The 23,036-nt window shown below is 41.9% G+C and overlaps 1 protein-coding gene across 2 annotated transcripts in view; it reads right to left on the bottom strand.

Annotated features, from left to right (window-relative positions):
* LOC125352256 (androgen dependent TFPI regulating protein) overlaps nt 1-23,036 on the bottom strand; it is a 79,413-nt gene that overhangs the window by 15,402 nt on the left and 40,975 nt on the right. For both annotated transcript variants that reach the window (XM_048347377.1, XM_048347374.1), the window contains exon 5: nt 8,974-9,089. In XM_048347377.1, the coding sequence (XP_048203334.1) occupies nt 8,974-9,089 (116 nt within the window). The remainder of the gene's footprint in view (nt 1-8,973; nt 9,090-23,036) is intronic.

The raw sequence follows: 23,036 nt of genomic DNA, 5'->3' as shown, positions 1-23,036 counted from the left end.
GACCAACTGTTAACATCATATTAAATGGAGAGAAACTTAAATAATTCCCCCTAAACTCAGGGACAAGACAAGGATGGCCACTCTCCCCACTTCTTTCAACATAGTGCTGGAATCCCTAGCCATAGCAATAAGGCAAGAGGAGGACATCAAAAGGATCCACATCGGCAAGGAAGAAATCAAGTTATCCCTATTCGCAGACAACATGATCTTATATCTGAAGGACCCAAAAAACTCAGTCCCCAAACTCCTACATCTAATAAACCATTTTGGCAAAGTAGCAGGATACAAAATCAATCCACAAAAGTCAGCAGCTTTTCTGTACACCAGCAATATACAAACAGAAAAGGAAATTATGGAAACAATTCCATTTACAGTAGCCAAAAAAAGAATAAAATACCTAGGGATCAACTTAACCGAGGACGTGACGGACCTATTTAATGAAAACTATAAAAACCTTATAAGCGAAATCAAAGAAGACACAAGGAGATGGAAAGACCTCCCATGCTCATGGGTAGGCAGAATCAATATAGTGAAAATGGCCATATTGTCCAAATTGTTATACAAATTCAATGCAATCCCTATCAAAATCCCAGTCACATTCTTCACTGAAATAGAGAAAGCAATCCATAAATTCATATGGAAGAGCAAAAGACCTAGAATAGGCAAAGCAAATTTAGGCAAAAAAAGCAGTGTAGGAGGTATCACAATACCAGACTTCAAGCTCTACTACAGGGCCATCACAACAAAAACAGCCTGGTATTGGTATAAAAACAGATCGGAAGACCAGTGGATTAGAATTGAAGATCCAGAAATAAAACCTCACTCTTACAGTCAGCTGATATTCAACAAAGGATCTAAAGACATACAATGGAATAAACATAGCCTTTTCAACTACTGGTGCTGGGAGAACTGGGCAGCCATGTGCAGAAAACTCAAAGTAGACCCAAGCCTATCACCATGCACCAAGATCAACTCAAAATGGATCAAGAACCTCAATATCAGACCTGAATCCTTGAAACTACTGAAGGACAGAGTAGGAAAGACGCTAGAACTTATAGGCACAGGAAGGAACTTTCTGAATAGAGTCCCAGGGGCACAACAAATAGGGGAGAGATTCGACAAATGGGACTACTACAAATTAAAAAGTTTCTGCACAGCTAAGGACATAGCCACCAAAACAGAAAGACAGCCAACCATATGGGAAAGGATCTTTACCAGCACAGCAACAGACAAAGGCCTAATATCTGTCATCTACAGAGAACTCAAAAAACTAAGCCCCTCCAAGCCCAATAAACCAATTAGGAAATGGGCAAAGGAGCTAAGAGAGACTTCACAAGAGAAGAAATAAAAATGGCAAAGAAACATATGAGGAAATGTTCAACATCCCTGGTAGTAAAGGAAATGCAAATAAAAACAACCCTGAGATACCACCTCACCCCAGTTAGAATGGCCTATACTCTGAACTCAGGCAACAACAAATGCTGGAGGGGGTGTGGGGAAAGAGGAACCCTTCTTCATTGTTGGTGGGAGTGCAAATTAGTACAACCACTTTGGAGAACAGTATGGAGGTTTCTCAAAAAGCTCAATATAGACCTACCCTATGACCCAGTCCTACCACTCCTAGGCATCTATCCTAAACAGCAAGTCCCAAGATATCAAAAAGACATTTGTACTTCCATGTTTATTGTGACACAATTCACAATAGCCAAAATATGGAAACAACCCAGATGCCCCTCCACAGATGAATGGATCCAAAAAATATGGTACCTATACACAATGGAATACTACATAGCGATTAGGAATGGTGAAATATTGTTATTCGCAGGGAAATGGTCAGAACTCGAGCAAATAATGTTGAGTGAGACAAGCCTAGAACACAGAAAACAAAGGGGCAGGATTTCCCTGATATATGACTGTTAAGAAAGGGAGATGGAGAGACAGTAGAGACCAGGTCTGTGAAACCAAAAACTGCTTGTCAAATGGTATTTCTCACAGGATTGGGGCAGCGACCCAACAGTATGTAACTAAAACCAAACAACTACTCAACATATAAAGGTCAAAAATTGACCTCTCAGTGGAATAAAATAGCTCAAAAGCTATGTATGTACGTTCATATATATTGTCTAATACCGATATTACATTTAAAGCCCTAGGCGAATTTTCTTGGGCTTGGCCACGTGGCTACTGTATATGTTCTTGATACATTGTATATTGTATATATGTCTACCTGACCTATAGAAGGGAAAGAAAAACAGGGCGTAAGATATCGCAAGAAATGTACACACTGCCCTACTATGTAACTGTACCCTTTTTGCACAACACCTTGTCAAAAAAATTGTGTTCAATTAATAAATAAATTAAATTTTAAAAAAAGAAACTTGAATTGATGCTCTACAGAGAAGATAAACAAATGGGCAGCAGACACATTAAAAGATGGCTCAACATCACTGGAGGTAGTCTAGGTAAACATACATCAAAATCACAGCATGATATCACCTCATTGCACTCATTAGGATGGCTACTATGCCAAATACACACAGAAAATAGCAAGTGTTAGTGAGGATGTGGAGAAATTTGATCGCTTCTGCCTTGGTGGTGGGAAGGTAAAATGAGATATCCTCTTTGGGCAGGGCCTCATTATTACCATAGGATCCAGTCATCTCACCTCTGGTAACACATCCAGGAGGTCTGAATGCAGGAATCAGAAAGGCTATTTGTGTTCCTATCAACATGATTCACAACAGACAAATGATGCAAACACCTCAAGGATCTATTGCTGGATGAATGATACATGTAAAATGTGCCATAGCACATTAACATATATTTGGACAGGTGCTACAACATGGGTAAATCTTGAGAACATGATGATAAGTGAAACAAGCCAGTCATAAAAGTCCATAAGCTATATAATCCTAGGAGGAATCAATGGTGTCTGATTCATAGAATTTCCAGTGATCTCTTACACATCCTTATTGCACACTGTCCTGAGCCTCTTTCTCTCACACAAACGGAGAAGTCATAATCCCAAGGCCCCTGCATAGGACTCCTCTCCTGGGCACCATGCTTATCCTACTTCCAGAGTAGCCAACCGTGCAGGAGACTACTGGCCATCCCAACAGCCCAGGTAGCTCCAACAGACCCTCACTCTGTTCCTCTCAATACCATTCAATACCTTACACACTAGCAGAGATAGTAGAGATAACCTTTTGCACTCAAGGCTAGTGCTCTACCACTTTGAGTCACTGTGCCACTTTCAATCTTCTAGTGGTTAATTCGAGATAAGAGTCTTCTGGACTTAGCTGCCTGGGCTGGCTTTGATCCACAATGCTCAGGTTTCAGCCTCCTGAGTAGCTAGGACTATAGGTGTAAGCCACTAGTGCTGAGCTAAAGAAACCCTGTGCACAACAAATACTTGTCAAAAATGTAAACAAGCCAAAACTTACTTCTCTAGAAAAGATCTTCCCCTGCCTTATTTCTCTGCAGCAAGAATTCTGCAAGGGTAGCCATGGTGTCTACCAAACATCTCAGTTTCTAAGTGCCCAGAACAATCAAATATTTTTAAACAAACAGCTGTCTAGTGGCTATGCTAGGATTCATGGCTTTCTTCAAGTCATTCACTAACAGACAACTCTCAGCTACCAACCCATGCTATGCTTGGAAAGTTGGTCAATGTACCAATGTAGGAGTTTAAGCCCCAGACAGTCTGTGGTGGTTACAATGAGGATTTTTGGGAAGTGATTAGAATGGATTAGACTGTTAAAGTACGGTCCCTGTGAATCCTGGTGGTTTTATTGAGAGAGAAATTATGTGGACAGAGATATAACTGCTCCCACGATGATTTGATGGATTCAAGGGTGGCCTTGGTCAGAGTCTAGGCCTTGCTGTTTGGACATCTGACCCCTAAAGCTGTGAGATACATAAACCCATTTTCTTTATAGACTTCCTCAGGCATTTTGTTACACTAATGAACTATGGAACAAGACTATCAGATCAATAATTTTCCTGGATGGTGACCGTATCAGCAATGATGAGAGTTGTTGAGGTAACAACTCTGGCACAGCATATAAATGCATGGTCACGCTCTCCCTGACACACTCTTCTGATGTGAAGCTTTCTTCTTCTTTTGAGAATATGGGGTTCTTGTCCATCTGATTATTCTCTGCTGCTTAGATTGCCTCATCACCCCTTCCTCTCTTAGATGAGGATATTTCTACAGCTCCTCACCTCATCCTCTACACCCAACACAGAATGCATTTCCAGACAAGAGTTCTCTAGCCAGATGGTTAACCTCGGCTTAAAGTCTTTTAGAAGTTGTTTGGAATTAAAACAAAACAAAACAAAACACCAGTGCTCAGGATGTATCCTGAAGCAATTAAACCAACGTGTGTGTGTGTGTGTGTGTGTGTGAGAGAGAGAGAGAGAGAGAGAGAGAGAGAGAGAGAGAGAGAGAGAGAGAGAGAGAATGGGTCCTAGATGTGGGGTTTAAAGCTGACGTTTGTGTGTCGTGTATGTATGTCTGTGAGTATATGTGCCATTAATGGGGCTTGAATTTAGGGTCTCTCACTTGGCTTTTTTGTTCAAGGCTGGCACTCCTCCAATTGGGACACAGCTCCAGTCCTGACTTTCTGCTGGTTAATTGGAGATAAGAACCTCACAGATTTATCTGCCCTGGCTGGCTTTGAACTGAGAAGTCAGCCTGTCTTCTGAATAGCTCCTGAATTACAGGCTTGAATCTCTGGGTGCCTAGCTCTAACTTCACTTAATTATTTATTTACCTACACTCATAATTATTTCTTTCATAATTCCTATTACTTCTATTAACAGAATCACCATCTTTCCAGTCGACTAGCACAGACTTGCTAGCATTTTAATTTTCCCTTTGTATTTTTCCAGTATATGTCAATCCACCGATTCTGTTACTTCAACAGTGAGTCTCGGGTTATGTGTCTTATTTCTAATTGTATCAATGTTACCTTCTTCAAGCTGCTCTTATTTCTAATTTGTATTACAAGCATTGTGGTTAGACAGAAGCTGAGGCTGGAGGAGGACAGATGACACACTTCATCATTCTTTAATTTGCCTCCAGTCAGCTGGACCCCAAACATTGCTAATAAAAATGTGTGGTGTGACATGCTTATATTTATTTTGCATATTAATTTACATAAGGTATAAAGACTACTTCTTTAGAGAATGAAATGTTTTTTTTAGAGAATATACTTATTTGTGGGATTAAAAATGTAGCTGGGTTCAAATCCCCACTGCAATTTGAGGTTATCAGAAAGTGGCTAACTCTGATGGTCCCAGATGAAGGTCATAACTGAAAAAAGGTTAACAGTGGCTCTGAAAGGGAATTCACAAGGAGACATTAATACGAGGAGGGACTTGTTGGTGCTGTGTATGTCCAAGTGGTTGATCTAGAATCCGCCCTTTGCAGTTTCTAGTGTATTCTCAGGGCAAGACATGTAAGCATTCAGGTGTAAATGGGACATAAATGGAAGGATTGTTATATTTGAGGACACCCAGGAAGCTCCTCAGAGGAAATGGCTCTGCAAACATCTCCACCAAGCTGGGTGATAGCTGTGTGCCTTTGGGACATTTGTGCTTGGCCTACAATACCTTACACACTAGCAGTCCATGAGGAACAGAGTGAGGGTCTGTTGGGGCTACCTGGGCTGTTGGGTTGGCCAGGAGTCTCCTGCACTGTTGGCTACTCTGGAAGTGGGATCAGCATGGTGCCAGGGAGAGGGGTCCTATGCAGGGGCCTTGGGATTATGACTTCTCCGTTTGTGTGAGAGAAGGAGGCTCAGGACAGTGTGCAATAAGGACATGTAAGAGATCACTGGAAATTCTTTAGGGATGGAGATCTTGGAAGACTAGAATGCTCAGGCCAATAGAAAAAAATGTGTATCTTAGCACTGCTGTGGGATGTCGCTAGAACTGTGAAATGACCATGGAAAAGGACAGGACAAGTTGCTTAATTTAATAAAATTAGATAACTTAGTATCTGGCTTGTTTATTTCCTTATTTAAGCAGTTGGAGGGCCAAGGAATTTTTTTCTTCTGTGAGTCCCAGAATTGTGTATCGCACACTTTCGAGGCAGGCCCTCTTACTGCTGAGCCACACCTCCAGGTGTGTTTTCTGCTGAGTATTTTTGGTGCTGATCCACCTATATTAGGTTTCTCATCGTAGCCACGATGACAAGTATATTCCAATGCACCCACCACCTCTCTGTTAAGAAGAATGGACAAGGAGGATGTCCATGCTGGCTGGAATTGCAATCCTCTCAATCTCAGCCTGCAAATTAGCTAGGATTATAGGTGTGAGCCTCCAACACCTGGCTAGTGTTGTGTTTTATATCATTTCCTATCTCCGATCCCTCCAATTCATATTAGGTGCTATTGTCAAAATCAACTTTTGACAATTTATCAATATTTCTTGCTGTTACCTTCACCCCACAGAAACAAACTTCCTTTGTCACTGATTTACAATGTTTCAATTTTAAGATTTCCTTGGCTTTCCAATAATAGCAATTAGCTACTGAAGGACTGTTTAATTGGATTTGGGGATGTAGATCACTTCCCAATGATCTGGCAAGAGGGTCAGCGATATGCACAAGATAGGGAACAACTAACATGCTGTGGTGTGCTGTGAGGCTAAGCTCTGATGTCTAGCAGGGTAGAAGCATCAAATGCATCTTCGATTTACAATAGTTTCACATTAGGAAGAATTTAGTAGGACTAACCCTACTGTGAGTTAAGAGAGTGTCTATTAAATGTCTCCCGGCCTCTAGGTACTATCTGTATCCCTTTGTGAGTGGGTATTTCTGGAGCTATTTCCTATTAGTCCCGTTTTCTAACAGGTCCAGCAGAAGAGAATTGCTGACCTGTATTTTCACATAGTGTACATTCTCTTGAGCTAGATAATGTGCTTTTGGGGTTCACTTTCTCCTACGTGTTACACCTCCAGGCTTTGCTGGCTCTTCAAGGCTTAGGCCCAAGGCCTGCATTCCCACATCACTCAGCAGATACCCCCTCCCTTCACTGTGTTCCCATGGCTCCTTGTATTTTTAATGGCATGTCATCACTTTCTAGCCCACGTTCCTATATGTATACACGGCTCATTTCCACTTATTAAGTATAAACCCCCATGTAGGCTGCAGTTTGGCCTTATATGACTTTGCTTTTCCCATTAGAACCAGCCCTGCCTTAAGGGAAATATGTGTTTAATAAAAGAAGCTATTAAAAAAAAACACAGAAGAAGGAACATTTTGATTTTTCCAGCTCCTCACCACTGCCTCAGAGAGACAGAGAGGTGAGGTGTTTGGGGTGAAAGCAAGGAGGAGTGAACAAGCTACCATATTTATAGGTGACGAATGCTTTCCAAAGGAAATGAAAGATTTGCAGTCATTACTACTCGGCAAAGCTTTGTTTTCCCACTCTGGGGCCAGCCCTCCAATTTTGCAATCTGAAAAATAACAAAAAGTAAGCAGTACATGGCAGGAAGTCCCCAGGGGCCCCTTGGCTATTTTTAGGGCATCGTTAACATGGTTTCAGCACAGAAATACTTCTCCAGCTCAGAGGTATTGAATGGTTTGGGTGACTCATGTTTCCCCTTCATACTCCTTCTGGCCTGAGACTATTTCTTTACCTAATTCCTGCCATTCCATCTCCCCATTTGCCTATTCAGCTTCCTTGACAGCTGACCCATGGCTACTTCCCTATGATTTCTCTGTGGATACCTACCACGTGTGGAACTCACAAGACCATCTGTGTTTCAGGAAGGCCTACAGGTCCTAGCATGCTATGAAAGAATATCAGAGCCACTAATCATAGAATAGACTGAGAATGGGAAGCTTCAACCAGTGGAACAACAGGAAACATCAAATGCACTTGCATTCAATGTGTTCTAGCAAAAACCAGAGGTAAGTCCTCAGTGAAAGCCTATTCTCTGAAAATGTCCTTTGTTAAAATGCAAAGGCCTCGGAGACTGTAGAGCTCTGAAGTCTTGGGAGATATGTACTGAGCAAAGGCTTTCTTCAAGGGTGCTTAGGGATAAGGGTGAGAAGAGTATGGGGGAGCAGATAGATGCTATAAAAGGCCAGGGAGCAGCCAGCATCTGAGCTGTAGGCACCAAGCTCTTGGACAAAGGTCAGTGATATCCATGATACAGGTACTGCTGCTTCCCCATTATGTCCTTCACCCTCAAGCTCTGACAGAGCCCCCATACAGGCTAGAGGATGACTAGAGTGTTATACAGTAACAAATGGCTTGTGAGAGTGTAGAGCAGAAACAATGCCTGCCTTCTACCCAGCTTTAGATCTTGTGCTCAGTGGGATCCTCTCTGTAGCTGCAAAGACATTGTGCCTCATGGGAGGCTGGAGAAAAGAAACGAACTTTCCAGGCCTTTGTAGAGATCAGGAGTGTAGACATAGATGAGAATTAGTGTCTCCAGGTGATTGGATTAGGAAATCTAGGCCAGATGCTGATTCAGCTCCTAACAATTTTCATGAGGCTACTCTGCTTTTCCCCCAGGCAATCACCCTAAAGTCCCACCAGAGCTGCAAAGCCAGATGCAGATACAAATAGGCTCATAATAATGCAGGCTTCAAGAGTGTGTGCCACCTGCCATGTGCCTTTTTAGATGGAATATACTTAGATGCTTCACATCATTCAGCCATCCAACAGCTTATTTGTAAATGGAAGAATCAAAGATCAACATTTTCTTGGCTGAGCAACATGTATGAAGAAGTTGTGGGGTGTGTGTGTGTGTGTATGTGTATGTGTGTGCTCTTATGCATGAGAGTATTAAAATCAAGCCATAAGAAACTTTCTTACTTGGCAATTTAAGGATAGTTAAGTCCCCACTAGACAGACCAATATGAAGGACTCTGTCACAATGGTATGTTTTTCTGAGACTATTCCTCAGGCTCCAAGATAACAAGCATCCATCTATTTACTTTAGGGCAGTTCTTACCTGGTTATGTAACCGAGAACACCAGTCCCCAACAAGATGAGTCCTGTTCTTTTCGTTGGATAGTGATGTGGTCTGAGGATGACTTCAACCAATGAGAAAGGCAATATGCAGGTGTGCTGTAGAAGACAAGATGACAAGTCATAAGGGCAGGGGCCCTGAGTACCCATAATTCCCTCTGTGTACTCCAATCTGTCTAATTGTCATACTGCAAGATAGAACTTTCCAAAATTTGGTTTAGATCATACTCTTTGGGTGCCTGTGAACTTACAGTGGCTATTACTTACGATGTTGTTCTCTGTAGAGGTAGTGAAGCTCTTGGAAATGGGTTGCCACCTTTGCCAGTCCTGCCAACTGCCCATTGCCTCCCTCTCTTCACACTCACACACACATGCATGCACACATGTACATAAACAGTTATATGCATACACATATACAACATGAACACAAAGTAAGCATGCGCTCATACACCTTCCAATAAATCTATCACATGCACATATACTTTCTCATTCTCTGTCCCCTCTCTCTCTGCCTTCTCTTGAGACATAGCTGTCTCCACCTTCTCCTTTGTATCGCCTGGGCAGCCCCCACTTCCAGGCTTCTGTCCATACAAGCTTCCCCTCCATGTATAGACAGAACCTTCTCTCTCTATCCCTATATTCTGATCTCTGCACTTTTTGCAGCCTGTTCAGTCTTCCGTGATGTTGTCTCCAAATTTTCCTCTTGATATTTTCTCTCACTCAGTTCTCTTGTGATTACACCTGGGGCAATGGAATCTAGCACTATGCTGTAGCCCACAAGAATTTGTCCCACTGCCTCTATATCCCTACACATGCTATACCACGTGACAGGGCTCAGTTCTGTTGGGGGTGTGCGTTAACCTCCCTTTGAAGCCCTCCATCCCTTCTTTTTCCGAACACCTCCTCCTTATAACCATCTGTTCTGTTACATCTTTCAAGTTCTTAAAATTAGTTTTTTTTTGGAAAAAGGATGCTATAAAAGAAATTCACCTTTAGAGATGGTAATGTCTTAGAGGTGAAAAACACCTTGCTCAGTTCTTGGCTACAGAAGCTGACCTGATAAAGGTCCCCAGGGGACCTTTCATTTTCTGACATTTCTGCAACTCTGCATTATTGATAATGTCCAATAAGTAGTCATGTCTTCTGTTGTTATCATCACATTCTCTCACTCCTCCTCTATTCCTGAACTCTTGAACAACTCTTGACAGCCACTGGAACCCACAACCTTCACTTTCAAGCTCCATCCAACCTCCAATCCTGAGCTGCTAAATGTCTGTCAACACCTCAGAGGTGACATGGTCCCTACAGTTTGGGAATGCTGTTCCTAGAGGAGCAGTCCCCAGCTCCAGAGATCTTTGCTCTTAGACCCATAATTCCTATGCTCAGGTGTCCCCAGGAGCCAGTAGCAGCTTCCCACCCTCAGCTACAGAAATTAGGGCATGGTTCGGAGTCCAAGGTGACCCTTACAATGTGGAAAGCTTCAATGAGGCAGAGGTTGGGTAAGGTAGATCAAGTGTTAAGGACCATTGCTGGGTGAAGGCTTCCTGGGTGTCCAACCAAGACCACAACTGTGTGGTACTAAACAACTGGGCATTCTTCTAAGGGCCCTTGTCACCCCACATGTGGGCAGCAAAATATGAATGCATTGAAGACAAATCATGGTTTTTACATGACTTGACAGAGATTGGAGCTGCACATGATGACTAGTTGGATGTACAACTGGAAACCTTCCAGGTCCACCCTCATATTCTGTGCCTTTCTTTGATTTGAGGCCTCTGCTTTTATGTCTCTCATTCCAGTACTTCTCATTCACACTTGGGGCTCGTGGCCAACAACATGTGGACTTCAGCTTCTCTACTATCAAAGGGCACAAAACTAACTCTCATAGCTCATGTCTGTAATTATAGCTACTCAAGAGGCTGAGATTTGGAAGACCCTAGTGAGGCCCACCACGGCAAAAGAGTTTTGCCAGACTCCATCTCCAAAAGTAACCAGCTAAAAGCATGGCTTGCAGCAGGGCTGAAGGATTAATGTATTAGTCTATCATTCAAGAAACCATGAGTTCAAAGCCCAGAACCATGAACCAATAGGTAAAGTACACACAAAATCCACAGTCCTATCCCCACAAGAGCTTCCATTGAGCCTCTGTTGTGGTTGTCATTATCATCAGTGTGATTGACATCATATTGGTTCCAAAGGGTAGGAGGAAGACCAGGGTCAGAGAAACCAGCAGCTACTCTGGCCTGTGATTTGTGGGAGGCAGTGGTATGTACACCACTTGAGTGCAGGAGCATAGCCCTCTTGGGTCATCCTGGGGCCCCTCCCCCCAGTCACCATGGGTGCTGGAACTCTTGGCTAGTCACCATGGGTATTGGACACCTCAGAACTCCAACCACAGTGTGTGGCTGACTTCAGCGCTGTCTCTAACCAGAGGCCACCTCAGTAGGCAAAAGATGGAGCTGTCTGCCCAGCACATCCACCTGCCTCTCTGCCTGCCTGCCCTCTGCTGCAGCCAGGAAAGTCCAAGTTCTATTAAGAACCATTAACAGGCCCATTATGCTGGCTATTGATCTGACAGATTTTATTAACCTTGCCCACAATCAGCAGCTCCCTGTTCTCTACATTAATGATCATTTGGAACAGAATTCTCGTGGAATAATATAGTGTGTCTGCTTTAGGACTAAATGAGTTCATGGTGATTAATGCTTTTACAATAAACAACTTGGAATGCATGACTGGTCACCTCTACAAGGTGCCTACACTTTGCCAGTGACATTCAATTGGATTTCCAAATGAGCTCTCCCTGTGGCTTCTGGGAAATTCACTTCTGTGATGTCATTAGTGATGGGCCATAGATTGTGGTTCTGTACCAGCAAAGTGGTCTTTAAAAAAATGAGCATAATTTTCTGATTGAGGCCGGGGGAGGCAAGAGTGGAAGGGGAAGACCACAACTTGTGAGCTTTCTAAATGTTGAGCTGTTGTGTACAGCCAAGAATGATGCAATAAACTAAATGTATTGGCATTTCAAATGCACTGGCATTTCGCCTCACATTGACACAAATAATATAACCTTTGTCAGATAGCATATATCCAAAAAAAGGAGACAAAAATCAGTAAGAGAAAAAAATCCAATATGTTTTCTGCTTCCAAAAAATCTAATAATTAGGCTGGGATTGACACAAATTAGAATGTTGCCAACAATTACTGAAAACAGTGACTCATTCTGTATTTCAATTAACAGTTTCTCAGTTTCCCTTATAAACACTGAAGCTGACAAAAATTAATTATCTCCAAGGGGATAAAATATTTCCTTTCAAAGTAAACAAAACATCATGGGCTTAAAACAATAGTGTGTGTAGACAGAGGGCATAGAATAAAATGATCTTCCCTTGCTGCGGAAGTCATCCTCTGGATGGATTTGCCTTTCTAATTCTCCCTCCAAAAGCCTTGGCCATAAAAGACTGTTCTTTTCCCATCCTCCATTGTCTCTCCCTCTCCTATTCTTCCTATCATGCTATCTTCTGTCTGAATATCTTGGTGTTGGAAGAATAACCATGACATACTGAGATTCAAGTTTGATTTTGGTACCCTGGGTAGTGTGTATATGTTTATCTGAATTAGGAAGGGGAAAGGGGGACATCAAAATGGTGAGACAAAGGGTAAAAGGCGAACCAATACAACAGCAATACTTACAAGACAATATGTTGTAAACCAACTGTACAGCTTGGGGAGGGGGTTAGGGAGGAGGTAACAGGTTTGATAAGAAACGTACTTACTACCTTAGATATGTAACTGTAACCCCTCTCTACATCACTTTGACAATAAAACTAAAAATAAAATAAAGTATTAGGACAAGCATTGCACTTTAGATTCTCTGGTTGCAAGATAGCCTTGTAGATACTTACTCAAATTTACTAACCCACAAAGGAATGATAAATATGTAGGGAATTCTATTTACCCCACAGGAGTGGTATGTAGCTATGACAGACCATTTCCCGGCACCTATAGTAACTTACAGTTCACCAAAATTTGTACTTGGTTTGGGAAGGCAAGCTTTAATCTTGAGAGAACCTATGGAAGCCTACATTGTCAGATAGGCTAATGACACTGTCACTGGAAGGTTGACACTTGGTTTTCTCTAGGGAAAGACATCTCCACAGATTTTAAAATCAGATAGTAACATTATATAATACAATGTTTACTTTTCCCCTGTTTCGTCCTCAACAGTGTGGAATTGACTAAGTTTAACAAGCCAACTTCTAAGTCCTTAGATTGTAATCAAGGAGTTTGTCCTTCAGATGGCCTGTCTAGTGATGAGCTAACATAGAGTGACCCACTTTAATGTACCTTGTCTTTTTTGCCCTCTCTCTGTTCAGGCAACACTTGGACCTGAGCTTCATTCTTGTTATTGGCTTTTCTCAAAGGGAGATTCTTTCCCTTAAGTCTGGAAGATAATGCCTTTGATTTGTTCACGGATTTAATGAATAGATAGTTTTTTTTTTGTTTTTTTTTGTTTTTGTTTTTTTTTTTTTTTTGCCAGTCCTGGGCCTTGGACTCAGGGCCTGAGCACTGTCCCTGGCTTCTTTTTGCTCAAGGCTAGCACTCTGCCACTTGAGCCACAGCGCCGCTTCTGGCCGTTTTCTGTATATGTGGTGCTGGGGAATCGAACCTAGGGCCTCGTGTATCCGAGGCAGGCACTCTTGCCACTAGGCTATATCCCCAGCCCCATGAATAGATAGTTTTAAGGGAAGTTTTAGTGTATTAATCCGATCTCATTTCTGGATATATGGAGGATTTGCATGCTTATGATATAGTAGATGTATCATCTTTTATGTAAAAAGTGGAAGCCTTGACAAAAGCTCCTCAGGGAAAAACATATGGTCAAAACATCAATTACAGTTTCAAACATGAAGCATAGAAATGGAGAGAAAACAACCTTAATAGGATGTCATTATATGCAAGCTTGTTGTGACTCTGCTGGCTGGTGTTCCTTAAGCTAGAAAACTACAAGCAGTAAAGACACACAGTAGTAGTTTTGTAAATCCAGATAAGGCAACCTTGATTTTTCTACCATCCATTTGTCACCTACCAATGTAAATCCCTTTCCCTTTCAATTTTCCTGCTTGTCTAACTCCCTACAGGGCAATGGTGAAGTCTTAGATGTAATTCTCACTTTGGAGGAAAGTTCTTAATCCAAAAGCAGTATCATTTGTATTTTCCGTGCCCTTTCTTTTTTGTTAAAAGTATAGTTTTGCTTTATGTAATTATGAAAGAGAAATTCAGAAATGTGCATATAGATGATAGAGTCCTTTGTTTTTTATTTGTCCACCTAAGTAACTTTCAGGAATGTTTGTCAGCCTCAGATACTAAAGTTTTCAAAAAGATTTGTATTTGGAAAAAAAAATTCTTTTCACTTTCTAAGAAACCACCCAAAAGATTCCACTATAATTAAAGAGTCAATGTTAACAGGGCCTGGGGTAAAAAGGAGGAGGAGGATGGAGTGATAAACCATTCACAGACAGGGCCCTAGGCTTCTCTTTGATCCTTACAAATGCCCTCTTGCAAACAGCAGTTAAAACCCATCTCTCCTATTTACCCATCAAATACAAGGTCAGCTAATGTGTGGCTAGAAGGTTTTATGCTAAGGCAAAAAAGAGCCAATTATTCCCCATGGACTGTATGTAAGTGGTGAGAGACATAGGTGATCAGTGTAGAAATCTTTCAGTCTTGTTTTATATTGAAAAATTGTTACAACAAAACGTTGAGGCAAAGTGAATAGTTTTTAACTAACCTGGAAAGAGAAGTCATCCATTGGGCCAAGGAGGAAAAAAGAGCATAGTAGAAGAACCAGAGCTTCTACAGTGATCTTCAACTTGCTGCCAGTCTTGTCTTATGTGTGGATATGTAGCTTGATCAGAGTATCATTATTGTAATAGGAACCTACGCAGTAAGGGAAGGGTCCAACTTGACGAACAAGAGATCACTGGGATTCAGTCTAGTTAAGGAAAAGGCAAAAGAATCTGAGATCTTAGACCCTACAAACTAGAATATATATGTGCTGCCTCCTGATTTCTTCCTTTTCCCTTTCCTATTCTACTCCTTGCAAGTATCCAAATTCCTTTCTCTAATCCATCTCTGTCAGCAATAAAACCCATGTTTCACCTTCAGAGCTTCCCCCCCAATCAGGTGCACTGAAATCAGGCCAACTTTCTGAACAAGTTTGATATTACTACTCCCCTGATCACAAACCTTCTGTGGCTCCCCCGTTGCCTCGCTCTGCCCACTATCTATACTCTTACCCTAATCTCATTCTTCACATCTCTACAGGTTCCTTCTTTTCTGTCTAGAACAACGTCTTTATTATTGCCTTGCTGTTACCATTTCTTTCCTTCCTCTTCCACTTTTAACTTGTCTTTTAATCTTTCTCTCTCCACTAGCAATGCTCACCTTTCAGAAAAAGTGTATATGTTAACATGAGAAGATAGACAAGAAAAACAGGACAATGATAAAAAGCAGGTCTACTAGTCATAAGGCTAACTATACTGCTATTATTGAGACTTGAGGTTAGCCATGGGTCCAGACAGCCAACATAAAAACAACAAGCAATGGACTGCAAGAACTCCCTTCTTTCTCTCTGTTCAGAAAACAGGTTTTTCTGTAGTAAGAATGCTGAAAATAACTTTCTACTGTTGTATTTCACTTAGGGGTATGGTGCATTACAGTGATTCCAATAGTGTCATCCACACAAATAGCTCAGAGTTCCCAATACTATAAACAGCTCACATCTGAATGAAGAATATTAAAACATAGTCGATGTAAGAGGACTCTGCCAGTAAGGAGATGAGAATTGTGTCCTTTATTGTTGTCTTTTGTGATCAGGAGAGTAGACAAAATGTCATTTTCCCACAAGTGCTTTTGTTGGTGTCCCAGAGGCAAGGGAGACACAAACAGGTCTCATATGGCTTGTTTAAAGGCTGGAATGAGGGTATTATGATGGCACAGAAATGTATATGCCTGGGGAAATAGAAACATCAATGGTAATGTTGATACCCACTTACTGCAAAAGAGAAGCTCCTTCCTCCATTGCCTCAGTCCGAAGTGCTCCGTCTCCTGTGCTCCCTGATGGCTCTGCTGGGCATACTAGACTTCTGCTCTATGAGATTCAGCGTTGTGTTCTAATGCATCATTTTTATGTTTCTCCCTCATCCTAGGCTCACTGAAATTAGAAATTCTTTGAGGGAGATCTCTCATCTCTTAAATGTTTTCACTGATTGTCTTGTTAAGGGTATGATGTCAAGGTAGCTTGCAGAAGTCCTAATGATCTAGTTACCTGTTCTGTGTACCTCCATGCCAGAACTTTCCACTTTTACCTCCTTAACTCTCTGGATGTTCATCTGAAATCCCCTTGTTCCCTCTCTAACCATGGCACATTGCTTATTTTCTTTCCCCTACCCACTTCACCTTCTTCCCAGTGTGCAGGGCTGAGTAATCCTTAACTGCATTCCCACACTGCAATAGGCATCTGTCCTTTGCTCACCAGCCTGGAGCCTTCTGTCTGGACCCATACTCCATGTGTGATGTACACAGTGCCTTCATCTAATAAGGACCAAAGTCTCCCAGAGGCAGAAGCAGCTACAGGCTCAGGCCACTTAATATTGGTGACATTAATGAATGAATCTGTGGAATGCTAAAGTAGAGTCAAAGAGGAGGAAGAGGTCTTTCTCATAGCTTTGGTAGTGTGAATACTTGGAAATCCAGCCCAGATCAACATTCACAGATACCAGTAGCTATATCTCAAATTATGTCCTGGAGGGCAAGCTAACAGAATCAATCTCACTCCAGGATAATCACCTCTTTTCTCAAGGCAAAAGATAAAATCTAAGTGTTAGAGATTATCTTGAGGGAATTACAAGGAAGCCAGTGAACAAGGGTGACTTCTGGAAGCAATCAATACAATGGCAAACCAATGGGAGACTCAGATGGCACCACCAAGGAAGAGGCACAGGTCTGCAAGAAGCAGCAAGGCATGCATGCATCCAGCACGGGTGTCCTTTGGTCATCTTGGGATCCCTTGTTCTGAAGCCCTCCATCTGAGGCTGGGCCAAGTAGAACTCTCTCTCTCTCTCTCTCTCTCTCTCTCTCTCTCTCTCTCTCTCTCTCTCTCTCCCCCACCCCTCTGGCTCTCTTGAATATCTCCTCAACAGCCCCTCCTCTTTATCAATCTGCTACCCCCTCTCCTTCCGAACATGCTCTCGCTCGGCTCCACATGGTACTCACAGAGACGTTTTACAGACAGACAGATGGGCAGCTCTCTATAAAGCTGCTCCAAGTTGGAGAGAGAAGACTGTTCTTTTCAACAGGCAGGGAGTTTAGGAAGCACTGGGATTTGTTTTGCTTGGGCGGCCCCGTGTCTCAGGATCCTTGCTTCCTCCTGGACACCTCCTAGCCAATGCCAGAGAGGACACAGAATGTACCTGTCACTGGGTTAGCTGAGAGATAAGAGGATTCCAAAGTACCTGTTAAGTACAAGCTCCAGGGTCAGCTTCCAATTCCTCCTCAGGACTGTGGTCACAAGGGCCAGTTTTCACACTTTCTCCTTCCTGCCTTTGCCATCCCTTGTATACCCAACATCACCTTCTGAAGGGACTCATTGGAGTCCAGCAGAATGGTTGTTTCACTACTGGTTTTCTAAAGTTCACATGATCAACTGACAGACGTGTGTGTGTGTGTGTGTGTGTGTGTGTGTGTGTGCATGCATCAACACACACATGATAGGGGATACATGCTCAACTGTGGAGGTTTTGCCTGTGGAGAAGGAGATAGGTGAGAATGAGGCTCAGAGGTAAAAGAAAGATGTTTTCCTCAGGAACAACCACATTTAATATCCATCGAGTATCTCCAAAGAGGCAGTTCTGTTTTAGCATGTAAGATAAAATCTTTGCACTTAAAAAATATCAGCAAGTTTAAGTGTAGTTATTGCAACCCCATGGTGTCATCCTAGGACCAGGCCATTTCAAAATAATGATGTGGTAGTCTCTGAAAACGATAGGCAGTAAATTGAACATTTGGAGTCTACAATGGAAGATAACAAGTCCTTGCTTAACTCAAAGAGCTTTGTCACTTCTGATGGCTCCCTGGGTTAAAATCTTTCTATCCTAAAAGACTCAAGAAAATCTCTTTAAGAGTTTTTGTTGGTCTCCTAAGCCAGGTATGATTATCTCACAATGTATCATCAAATTGTGCTGTGTTAATTTGAAATGAAAGATAATTCCAGATAACTACATATAATGAGTATTTTTATGAATACTTTTTTTCCTGCTGAAAATCCTGAAACAAAATAAAGCTAAAAAGAGGATTTTCCATAGGATATCATATTGAAGCTGTCCAGTAGGACTATAAGTATTGCATGTGAGTTTAGTACTGAGAAGAGAAATCTAGCTGAAGACAGAAACTCAGGAGCCATCAGAATATAGATGTATTTTGTATGTGTATGTGCTAGTGCTGGGGCTTGAACATAGGGCTTCTGGATCTTAATTGGCTTTTCCTGATCATGGCTGGTCCTCTAACATTTGACCCACATCTTACTTTCAGCTTTTTACTGGTTAGAGATAAGAATCTTATGAATTTTTCTGCTCTTAACTGTGATTTTAAAACAGTAGTAAAGGAAAGACCGAAAGAGAGTGTGGAATGAGAAGAATAAAGGGTCTGCGAGAAACACTGTGGAAGCACATAGTCAAGTCAGAGTTTCTAAATATCCACTCTACTGACATTTCAGAAGGGACCATTCCTAGGCTTAGGATGTGGCTCAAAGAGTGGAGCACCTGCCTAGCAAGCATTAGATCCTGAGTTCAAACCTTAGTACCATCAAGGGGAAAAAATAGGTTTTGCCTAGAACAGACCATTCTTTATGTTGAGGGACTGGTTGTACACTCTAAGGTGCATAACATCATCCTTAACTTCTATCTACTAGGTATAGAAACCTACACTGCAGCCCTATCCCCCAACCAAGACACAACAATCAAAACTCTGCAGACATTGTGAAGCTTTCCCTAGAGAGGAAAATCCACCTTAGTGAGACTCTCTGATTTTAATGATAGACAAAAGGAGAACACTCTGTAAAGGAAATGGATGGGAATGGTCAGAAAGTCTATACATATGAGAAAGGAGAAAATTTAAGGAAGATGTAGGCAAATGTACCCAGAGTTGAGCAGTTGTTAAAACACAGTGCCTAATCCACTGAGTTCAGAGACAAGAGACATGTGTAAGCTTACTCCTTCTGTTGCCAGATTGTTTTCCCTCCTTTTCTCCCTCCTTCCCTTCTCTCCATCCCTCCCTTTCTTCCTCCTTTCCAACCTTTGTTTTAACCTGTTGTTCACAGTATTCAAGGACATGGATCTTGAGCCTAGGCAGTGGAAGGATAACACAGAGACATGCCCACAGCTGCTATTGGTAGTTGTTCCACAGAGACAGAGGATGGACGGAAATCATGTTTTCAAGTGTTAAGTTTGGGAACCTATATAGAGGACATGTTGGTAGCAAGCCCACTTCCTCAGAATCCTCCATAGTACTCCCAAGAACACGTCCCTGGGGCATTAAGACCAACCTTCCCGTTGCCTAGAAATTTGGTTCACTCTCTTCTGGTTTTCTCAGTGAAAATAAAACCACAATTTCTCCAAAGGTCACCAAATACTTTCTCATCCTTAATAAAATGGCTATGAGGAGATGACAAGTGTATCTGCATGCACATAAGCCAGAAACACACAGCCTTTGTTTCTCACCAATTTATACTAGAGGGTGGCTCTGGAATATCCCCTCTGAAATCTTTGTACCTATTTTTGGTTTCCAAACTCAGAAGAGAACAAAATAAAGAAAAAAAATCCCTCTTGTGTATGTGTCTATGTTGGGGTGTGAGGACTTGTTTATTAGCTTGCAAATCTGAGTTCTCACTGGTATCATGCTGAAAGGTCTTTTACCTTTTCTTTTCTTTTCTTTTTTTTTTTGCCAGTTCTGAGGCTTGAACTCAGGGACTGACCACTGTCCCTGGCTTCTTTTTGCTCAAGGCTAGCACTCTACCACTTGAGCCACAGCGCCACTTCTGGATTTCTCTGTCTATGTGGTGCTGAGGAATCAAACCCAGGGCTTCATGTATACGAGGCAAGCACTCTAACGGCAAGCCTCATTCCCTCCTTTACCTTTTTGAGACTTGTTTTTGAATTCTGATTTCAAAATAAAAGGTCCTTGGTTCCATGGTAGCCACCAAACAATTGGTTCTAATTTGACATACTAAAGAATTCTCTTTTCACAGACTCACCTCATGAGCCCATTAACCAGCCTGTCAATAGGAGCTACAGGTTTGGATGACATTAAACACCTCTCCCAGGCCTAGTGCTGGCCCAGCCCCAGCAACTAGGAGGGAAACTGGCCTTTCAACACCCATTCAGACAGAAAGAGGCTGTGTCTATCTTTACCCATGCCTCCTTCGATTTCCCTTGGCCACTTCTCTTTCATCTGGTTATCTCCCTTATGATTCTGTCTCTCTTCTTGAGTTTGGCCTCTTCCTCACTTCTTCCCTGATTTAATGTCTTTTTGAACTCTCTTTGGTTACACAAATACACAGTTAGCTAATTAGCACCTGGCACAGGTGGTAACCGAGGACAGTGTAAACCTGGAAAAGTCTGCCAGAGAGCATCTATCTTTGAGCGACAGCCAGAATCACAACAAACATTCTTTCTCCTTTGACAAAACAGATGTAATTACTATGGCTCTAAGCTTCTCTTTGAACATAAATCATCACTGTCCAAAATAGCTGGAACAGCTCAAAGTCCGATTGATATTCCAAGCTGCCAGGGCACTTTCTAGAATTTGTGTTACAACTCTCTGAACATGGTCAGATTTCAAAGCATTTAAGTGTCAACAACCAACTCTAAAGGAGGTCTGCCTTCAGTGGCCCTTTGACCTATACAACACTAAAGAGAACTGTGAGGTCAACCAAGGAACAAGGAGAACAGGAGGGAAATGCTTCATTCATTCTCTCCTGCAGTAACCTTCATGAAGTGCCTCCTGGAATGCCAGGTGTCGGGTAGGGTGCTTATGATGAAAAGGGAAACATATGTAGTCCCTGCCCATTCAGATTTTGCTGACTGATGGGCAATATAAATATGAAAACACAAAAGAACCCTATGTGCTCTGAAGGAAAACATCTGAGAAACTATGCATCAGAGTATGGGGTAAGGGTGGGGGCGGGTGTGTATTTTATGGAAGTAGTCAGGCTGTTCTGAGAAATTTATGTTAAAGCTAAGTCCTAAAGAGGAACAGTGTACCATGGAATGGTGATTGGGGGGAGCATTCCAGGCAAGAAGGCAAATGTGTGAAAGTCCTGGTGTAAGGCAGAGCTTCATAGATTTGCAGAAAAATAGAAGAGCCAAGAATATCTAAAATAAATCATACCAGGAAGAGAGAGGTTCAATCTGAGTCTGCAGCATTAAGCCTGGTAAAGCAAGCTTTATTCATCCAGATTGACTAGGAAGTGAGTTTTATTCTAAGTGAAACAAGAAGGTGCCAGAAGGGGGGAAGTCATTTCCAAACTCTTCTGCTATGGGGAGAGGTTGAGAATAGACACAGGAAGACCAGCTTGGAGATGTTTTATAGTTCATATGGGCAATGAATTTGGCCACCAGGGTAGGGTGCTTGGTGGTGATGATAAAAAATGAATAGCTTGGGCTGGGAATGTGGCTTAGTGGTAGAGTGCGTGCCTGCCATGCATGAGGCCCTGGGTTTAACTCCTTGGTACCACATAAATAAAATAATTTTTTTAAAAAATGAATAGCTTGCCATCTAATTTGGAAGAAGAATGGACAAGATTGGACTGGGTATGGACAGAAGTGACAAGGTCAATACTAGCTTCTATCTTGAGCAATTAGGGGGAGAGTGACCCATTTCCCAAGATGGAGAAGTCTCAAATACGTTTGGAAGAGAGAACATATATAGTACATCTAGTTCTGAACATGTCAACTGCTTAGAGACCTGTTTGTAACAGCCAAGATAGGCAGTCTGTTAGTTAGGCAACTCTGGAACTCAGAGGATGTCTGAATTAAAGACTGAGAACATGGAAAGACTGAAAGTCATGAAAATGAAACACTGGAAAAAAAGCTCACCTGGGCGCTAGTGGCTCACACCTATAATCCTACCTACTCAGGTGATTGATATTCAAGAATCATGGATTGAAGCTACCCAGGCAGGAAAATCTGAGACTCTACAGTTTATTACCAGAAAACCAGAAGCGGAGCTATGGCTCCAAGTGGTAGAGTGCTAGCCTTTGGGCAAAAAAAAAAAAAAAAAAAAGCACAAAACTTCAGGAACAGAGCCCAGGCCTTGAGTTCAAGTGCTGGAGACAGACACTGACTGTGACATGAGGAAAACAGGAGAGGAGGGTGGCCAAAGAAACAATTTTGCTGAGTAAGAAAGGGACAGAAATGGGAGCCTCCATTTGGGCAGTATTGAGATAGTTGAGAGACATGATAGGAATGAGCAGGATAAAAATAGACAGTAAGTACAGGTTTAGGGAAGGGCCTTGGAATCTGTTACATTTGGAGAAGTTGGTTCTTGCTTCTTTCCCTTTCACCTTGAACAGCCCTGAGGAAACTCTAAATAACTCCAACAACTCTTTGCTTCTTGTGAGAGTCCTTATGAGAATCGGGAAAATAAAATGGTGACTTGAGGTTAACCTCTGCTTCAGATATAGGAAGAAATACTGGATCTATTTTTTACCTTTATCGGCTCAGAGAAGGTAAAATGATCTGAATTCAGCTGGATACAGTAGCTCACTTCTATAATCCTAGGTACTTGGGAGCCAAAAATTGGAAAGATCATGATTCAAAAGATCATGATTTGCTCAAGCAAAAAGTTCATGAAATTGTACTTCAACTCAAAACTGTAGTTATGACACTGCAGGTGGGTATCAAATTACTTATTTATTTGAAATCCAACTTAATTGGACTGCATGTAGGATCATCTCTTAGTATGAAGTATCTTCACTGACACAGAAGT

The sequence above is a fragment of the Perognathus longimembris genome, chromosome 6, assembly GCF_023159225.1.
Source record: "Perognathus longimembris pacificus isolate PPM17 chromosome 6, ASM2315922v1, whole genome shotgun sequence".
In the NCBI taxonomy this organism is placed as follows: domain Eukaryota; kingdom Metazoa; phylum Chordata; class Mammalia; order Rodentia; family Heteromyidae; genus Perognathus; species Perognathus longimembris.
Note: the sequence above shows the minus strand (reverse complement) of the source record. Positions and strands in the feature narration are given on the sequence as shown.